This window comes from Piliocolobus tephrosceles, chromosome 19 (assembly GCF_002776525.5).
Source record: "Piliocolobus tephrosceles isolate RC106 chromosome 19, ASM277652v3, whole genome shotgun sequence".
Lineage (NCBI taxonomy): Eukaryota > Metazoa > Chordata > Mammalia > Primates > Cercopithecidae > Piliocolobus > Piliocolobus tephrosceles.
In genome coordinates, this window is record NC_045452.1 from 12273181 (window position 1) to 12280949 (window position 7769).

The following is a 7769-nucleotide window of genomic DNA, read 5'->3' on the forward strand; positions in this document are numbered from 1 at the left end:
GGTGTGCACCTGTAATCCCAGCTACTCGGGAGGCTGAGGCAGGAGAATTGCGAGAACCCAGCAGTTGGAGGTTGCAGTGAGCCGAGATTGCACCATTGCACTCCAACCCTGGGAGACAGTGTAAGACTGTCTCAAAAAGAAAAAAAAAAAAAAAACCAAAAAAGTGTTACTCCACTCCCCACCAGATACTCTTATTTTTGCCCCCTATGAGATCATGAATTCCTCCTGGGTGCACAACTCCCTAAAGTGCTCTGTGTTTTACTGCTTATAATTTCCCACATCCCATGATGCCCCTTGATAGAATTATTTTTTCTGTACTCACACAAATGGAAACAGAAGAGATGAGAAACCCTGGGGATGCGGCCTCGCAGGTCTCAAACTGCTAAGCACAACCTGCTTATCTCTTGGCTGAGTTCCTTTCTTGGCTCAGAGTCAGATTTTGCATGACCTAGGAGGCTTAGGACCCAGGGGGCGCCTTTCAGCTGAAAAACAGCTCGCGCTGCAGCAAGCTAGCTGGGAAGCTCCCAGTTCTAAAGAGAGGCTGTTTACCAGAAGAGCATAACAAGGGCAGGTCTGACTGCAAGGCTGGGACCGGGAGGCAGAGCCGCCGCAAAGGGGGCCCCAGTTAAACACTGGTCGTTCAATCACCTGCAAGACGAAGGAGGCAAGGATGCCGTTGGCCTGGGTACAAGCATTCCTCGTCAGCAACATGCTCTTAGCAGAAGCCTACGGATCTGGAGGTGAGATTACAATCTTTCCTTTCCGCAGCAACTTCATGAAACAGAAGGGGTAAAGTCCCCCAAACAGGGCCAGGATGACAAGAAACGAAGCGTTTAGCTGGTTTCTGTTGTCTTGTGAAAGCTTTTCCACCCCTCCTTTCCTTGTCAGGGGCTGGCAGCTCCATCTTTGCCATTAAGAACAAAGGCAAGAAGCCACTTTCTCTTTGCCTTTCCTTGCTCATGAGTGTATGGAGCTTGGGGGTTCATCTCCCCTACTCCCCAAGTCCTGTTCTTTCTAAGACCTTTGCATGGTGTGGTCCTCCTTCCCCAGCCTCCTCCTGTGGTTCTCCTGCAGAGGGGAGTGGGAGCTTGGAGTCTCATCCAGTCAGCTATGAGGCCGGTTTCCTCCGTTTGAGGCTGTCTTGAATCTTTTGCCTGACGGAGTCAAGGCTCCTGGAGAATTCTCTTGGGAGAGAGTATTGCCTGTTAAACGGGCAGTAGGTGGCCGTATCCGTGGAGGAAGAAACACCGGAGTTTATGTAACTGACCATTACAACACAGGGATAAATGTCACGTCTGGGCGCCCACCGTCCCAAAACTCCCATCTCCTCAATGGGACCCTAAGCCAGGCCTCCTTCTCTCCATCTCCTCCTCCAAAGTGGTCACAAGTTCAAGAGTAACAACCCTTTACACTTCTGCAGCGCTTTCCGGGTTTCAAAAATAAATAAATAAAACCTAACAGTCTCTGAACGTTGACTAAGGGCCAGGCACAGGCTAGGGGCTTCACAGGCGCTTTCTTTTCCGTCTCTTTCGGGCCGCACAGAAACCCTCTGAGGTGTGTGTAGGGTTGTGGGGAGGGGGCGGAGGACGTGGGGGTGTTGCCAGGAGAGGAGAGGGAGGCCCAGCAGGGCCCGGGGTCCCCTAGCCAGGCTGGGACTCGGCCCGGGTGGTCCCGGCTCCCCTGCCCGCCACGCTGGGCGTCTTCCCTTCGCTGCCCGCTACTCTGTGTCCGGGGGCTTCTCTTCCTCACAGGCTGTTTCTGGGACAACGGCCACCTGTACCGGGAGGACCAGACCTCCCCCGCGCCGGGCCTCCGCTGCCTCAACTGGCTGGACGCGCAGAGCGGGCTGGCCTCGGCCCCCGTGTCGGGTAAGTGTCCTCCGGGGGATGGCGCCGGGGCTGGCGGGCGGCAGCCGCGGTCCAGGTCCCAGCCCCAGCACACATTTCCTTCTCTTCCCTCTTAGGCGCCGGCAATCACAGTTACTGCCGAAACCCGGACGAGGACCCGCGCGGGCCCTGGTGCTACGTCAGTGGCGAGACCGGCGTCCCTGAGAAACGGCCTTGCGAGGACCTGAGATGTCCAGGTACCTACCCGGGACCCCGGGAATCCCCGCTCCTGGGGCTGACAGGGAGCGGCGGACAACCGCCGCGCACGTGAGGCCGCGCGATGCCGGCCGGCCCCGCTCCGCCTCCGCGCCGTCCGATTGGCCAGGGCTGTCTCCAGGCCGCGGGGCTCAAAGCCCATTGGCCACCGCCGCCACTCGTATGAGCTCATCCGCCGCGAGCGCTTGTAAACAACTGCGCGGGGCGAGGCTAGGTCTTTCCGCCGTGCGCCCCGAGGACTGGGTTTTGGACCTCCAGCGTTTATTGGGCCGTTTGCCGAGCGTCTGCAGTGCGCTAGATCCACACTGCTCACAACCCCCGCTCCCCAACCTCCCCCGACACACATCGCGGGAAGAAGCCGTTTGGGAAGAAGCCGTCTGGGGGATCTGAGCTTCAGAGAAGTTAAGCGATTGACCAAAGGCAATGGCAGGGGAGAGATTTGAATTCACATTTCTTAGATTCCAGAGCGCAGGCTTTTTGCTCCCAAAGCAGCAAGACAGTTTTCTAGAATTAAATGGGATAATCAAAGTAAAGCTTTTTTTTTTTTTTGAGACGGAGTCTCGCTCTGTCGCCCAGGCTTGAGTGCAGTGGCCGGATCTCGGCTCACTGCAAGCTCCGCCTCCCGGGTTTAAGCCATTCTTCTGCCGCAGCCTCCCGAGTAGCTGGGACTACAGGCGCCCACCACCTCGCCCGGCCAGTTTTTTGTATTTTTTAGTAGAGACGGGGTTTCACCGTGTTAGCCAGGATGGTCTCGATCTCTTGACCTCGTGATCCGCCCGTCTCGGCCTCCCAAAGTGCTGGGATTACAGGCTTGAGCCACCGCGCCCGGCCGCTTTTTGTTTGTTTTTTTGAGTCGGAGTCTCGTTCTGTCACCCAGGCTGGAGTGCAGTGGCGCGATTTCGGCTCACTGCAACTTCCGCCTCCGGCGTTGCAGTGATTCTCCTGCCTCAGCCTCCTGAGTAGCTGGGATAACAGGCGTGCACCACGACGCCCAGCTAATTTTTTTATTTTTAGTAGAGACGGGGTTTCACCATGTTAGCCTGGTTGCTCTCAAAGTCCTGACCTCAGGTGATCCGCCCGCCTGGCCTCCCAAAGTGTTGGGATTACAGGCGTGAGCCACCGCTCCCTGCACAAAGTAAAGCATCTCACCTAAGGATTGGCACAGAGCATACGCTTAGATGTGAGCTGCTCAAAGGAAGCATGGGTTGTTTCCTGGAGTGGAGGTGGGGGGAATCCCCTGCAGAAGACGGCAACCAAGAGGGGCCTTGAGAAATAGCAAGGATTTGTACAGATAAAGATGTGGGATGCAGGAGAGAGGCCCTTCCCTACGGCCTTCCCCTTTCATTTGCCTTGTCCCCGAGATGGTTCAGTCCTCTCAGGCCTGATCTTGCTTCTGGGGCAGAGTTTCACTTTGGGTTATGTGTGGGGGGACGTTCTTAAGTGACCCACCTACATCTCCCCTAACACTCGGACCAGGTTCAGCTGTGGAACTCACTCAGGGCAGTCCCTGATGAGAGCTGTTTCCCACCTCATCTCCAGAGACCACCTCCCAGGCCCTGCCAACCTCCACGACAGAAATCGAGGAAGCGTCTGAAGGGCCAGGTGTAGATGAGATGCAGGTGTTTGCTCCTGCCAACACCCTACCCGCACGGAGTGAGGCGGCTGCTGTGCAGCCAGTGATTGGGATCAGCCAGCGGGTGCGGATGAACTCCAAGGAGAAAAAGGACCTGGGAACTCTGGGTATGACGGTCCCCCACCCCTGCCCTTGTTGGGATTCATCAAGAGATGTCATTTGCTGATTGGGGTGTGGCTAATGGGACCTTGTGTCCTGTTCTTGGCAGGCTACGTGCTGGGCATTACCATGATGGTGATCATCATTGCTATCGGAGCTGGCATCATCTTGGGCTACTCCTACAAGAGGTCAGTAGCTTCTCTTCTGGGCCCTCTTGAGAGGAGGAGGGGAGGAAGGTACACAAAGTCAAATCAAACTTTGTGGCTTTCTTTCCCAAAAGGAAGCAAGATGTTGAAAATCAGCTCAAGATGTAGAGACTTGGTCCTAGTCTTTATCCGCTGACCTTGGACAAACCCTTTCCTTTGGTGCCTTTACACCTCACTTAAAAGCCTTGTGAGGTATCTTCTTGTTCCCCATTTTACAAACGAAGAAGCCTCTGTCAGAGACTTGCTCAAAGTCACACTGCCTGGGAGTGGCAGAACCTGGATTCAGACCCAGCTGTTTTGATAGAAAATTCCCTGCTGTCTGATCCAACATGCCTGGCATTGAAGTGAGTGGCACTGCAGAAATCAGGCTGGACACTGATTGCAGGGACCTTAAGACCGAATTCTTTCTGTGAGTTATAAAATTCTGCTACTAGAAAAGGTTTCCAGCCACTGTTTTTGCAGTTGGGGCTTAAATTTCCTGAGCTATAAGCAGTGGGATCTCCTCTGCTAGGGAAGAAAAAAGTAAGATGGAGAACAGAAAGTCTGTTTGCCACTCTTCACCACATGTGAGAAAGCCAAAGAGGCGACCTATGAAACTCAAGGACATGACCTGTGGCTGGGGCAGCAGGAGAAGAATGCTTATTTGAAAGGTCCCACGAGATGCCCATCAGTGACTGGTGCATGATGGTAAGCCAGACTGGCATTCATCTTTACATCATTGGCTGATTCTGGAAAATTAGTTGCTATTCTTGGGCAAAATCAGGGGATTTGACTTCTAGCCCTGGCTGTCTGTAATATTCTCCTCTGTGGTCTGAGAAATATTCCTGTGAGGAAAGTGACACAGTAGCCTGCATTTATTTATTTCCTTCCTCCCTCTCTCCCTCCCTCCCTCCCTTCCTTCCTTCTGTTCATCTGTCTCCTTTCTTTCCTTCTTTTCTTTGATTTTTTTTTTTCAGGGTCTCGCTCTATTGCCTAGGCTTGAATGCAGTGGTGTGATCACGGCTCACTGCAGCCTCAGCCTCCCAGGGCTCAAGTGATTAACCCCACCCACCCCCACCGAGTAGCTGGGACTACAGGCATGTCCCACCATGCCTGGCTGATTTTTAAATTTTTTTGTAGAGACAGGGTCTCACTATGTTGCCCAGGCTAGTCTCAAACTCCTGGGCTCAAGCAATCCTCCTACCTCAGCCTCCCAAAGTGTATAGGCATGAACCACCATACCTGGCATGCAGCCTGCATTTCCAGTGGTGAGGGCCATGTCTGAGCCCACAGCCTCAGTGGATCACCCAGCAGGACATCTTTAGAGGCCTTGTAGTCAACCTCCTCATTACAGATGAAAAAGGGGAAGTTTGGGTATAATAATAACAGCAGTAGCAAACGTGCCATATGCCAGACACTGCTTCAAGCACATGCTTTAACTCAATTCTCATAGTCACCTTTATGAGGTAAATGTTATTGTCTCTAGTTTACAGATGAGGAAACTGAGGCAAGAGGGGATTATATACCTTACCTGAGGTTACACACCTAGCATTTGGTGGAGGGAAGTCCTCTAACTAGCTATCTCTGTGACCCTGGGCAAATTGATTCAATTTCCTACTCCACATCATTGTGTGAAGCTAAGGCTTGTGACTACTTAGCGCAGGGTGTGGCATATAGTAAGTGGTCAGTAGATGATAGCTATTTTTCTTTTCCATGAAATGTGTGGCTGGGCGTGGTGGCTCATGCCTGTAATCCCAGCACTTTGGGAGGCTGAGGCGGGCGGATCATGAGGTCAGGAGTTCGAGACCAGCCTGGCCAACATAGTGAAACCCCATCTCTACTAAAAATACAAAAAACTAGCCAGGCGTGGTGGCGGGCACCTGTAATCCCAGCTACTTGGGAGGCTGAGGCAGAAGAATCGCTTGAACCTGGGAGGCGGAGGTTGCAGTGAGCTGAGATTGTGCCACTGCACTCCAGCCTGGGTGACAGAGCGAGACTCCATCTCAAAATAAATAAATAAATAAATAAATAATGTGGGTAATGGGCCAGGCGCAGTGGCTCACACCTGTAATCCTAGCACTTTGGGAGGCTGAGGCGGATGGATCGCTTGAGCCCAAGAGTTCAAGAACAGCATGGGCAACATGACAAAATCCTGTCTCTACAAAAAGATACAAAAATTAGCCAGGCATGATGGTGGGTGCCTGTAGTCCTAGCCTGTAGTCCTAGTTACTAAGGAGGCTGAGGTGGGAGGATCACCTGAGCCTGGGAGGTCAAGGCTGCGGTGAGCCGTGATTGTGCCACTGCACTCCACCCTGAGATCCTGTCTCAAAAAAAAAAAAAAAAAAAAAAAAGTGGGTAATGGACTAGTGCTGTCTGATTTCTTGTGATGCAGGAAGCAGAGGTCCAGAGAGGGAAAGCATTGACTTGAGAGGACATCCTGACTCCCAGTCTGAGGTTGTTTCCCACAATGGGATGGTTGACATGGCAGGTCCAGGGACACCTGCTTATTCATTTCAGAGTTAATGATGTTGTGGCCCTGGCCTTACAATTCATAAGCAGACCTAAGCCACACTGGCTGAGTTTAGTCCTTGAAAGATTTCCTTTTTCCCCAGCCACTCGACAGCATTTGGCTGTCCTGCAATCCTGTGAGTTTCCAGGCCTTCCAGGTGCTTGAACTGACTAAACATTCTTAATTCTGAGCTCAGTACTGGTGCCCACTGGAAGTCTTTTTCTTCTAGATTTGTTCCTCTAGGCTGTCAAGAGACTGCCCTAAGGCCTAAAATTTATTTTCCTATAAACTCAGGGCAGGGCACCCAGTCACCAGACTCCCTGTCACTAACGACCAGATCACCCCTTTCCTCAGCAGAACTGCTCTCAGAACAGACTGTACAACAGGAAACCACATGTGGGCTAAAAACAAACTTGCAGCCTCCATTTCTTCCTAAAGTTAGAGAGCAGAGTGTCCCGAAAAGAGCTGTAGGGTTCAGGTGTCCTCTGAGCCTTGGTATCTTGTCTGTTAAATGGGGATACATCCCCCCTCCACACCCACCCATCTAAGATTATTATAAGTATTAAATGTAAACAGAAACAATAGCATACCAATCAGGTAATCACAATAACAGCCAACATTTATTTCATGCTTTCTTAATAAGTAAGGCCCTACTGTATTATCTTTTTTTCTTCCCTGATTATCTTTTTTTCTTTTTTCTTTTTTTTGAGGCAGTCTTGCTCTGTTGGCTCACTGCAACCTCTGCCTCCTGGGTTCAAATGATTCTCCTGGCTCAGCCTACCGACTAGCTGGGATTAGAGGCACCCGCCACCATGCCCTGCTAATTTTTGTATTTGTAGTAGAGATGGGTTTCACCACGTTGGCCAGGCTGGTCTCAAACTTCTAACCTCAGGCAATCCACCCGCCTCGGCCTCCCAAAGTGCTGGGATTATAAGGCATGAGCCACTACAGCCAGCCTCCTGATTATCTTGACTAAGCCTCACAACCACACTAGGAGCACTGTTACATCATTTTACAGTGAGGAGCTGAGACCTAACAGAGTTAAGTACAATGGCCAGGCTACGCAGCTAGTAACATAAGTCTGAGGATTATCAGTATCTCCAACAAGTCCAGTGAGGCCCAGTAGCCTCATGTAAATTTGCTTTGAATCGCAAAGGACGGTAGGTAAAATAGAAACTTAAAAAATAAGGCTGGGGCTGGGCGCGGTGGCTCAAGCCTGTAATCCCAGCACTTTGGGAGGC

The 7769-nt window shown here is 51.8% G+C and overlaps 1 protein-coding gene across 2 annotated transcripts in view; it reads left to right on the top strand.

The window, feature by feature from the left end:
- Positions 1–435: 435 nt before the first annotated feature.
- PIK3IP1 (phosphoinositide-3-kinase interacting protein 1) overlaps positions 436–7769 on the top strand; it is a 17560-nt gene continuing 10226 nt past the window's right edge. The window contains exons 1-6 of one of the 2 annotated variants that reach the window (XR_002725092.2): positions 436–740; positions 1752–1868; positions 1964–2083; positions 3642–3842; positions 3944–4022; positions 4115–4727. Coding sequence is in view for 1 of the 2 variants with exons in the window: in XM_023185478.3 (XP_023041246.1) it covers positions 671–740; positions 1752–1868; positions 1964–2083; positions 3642–3842; positions 3944–4022 (587 nt within the window). In the remaining variant the exon portion in view is untranslated. The remainder of the gene's footprint in view (positions 741–1751; positions 1869–1963; positions 2084–3641; positions 3843–3943; positions 4023–4114; positions 4728–7769) is intronic. The other variant, XM_023185478.3, reaches the window with a different exon arrangement.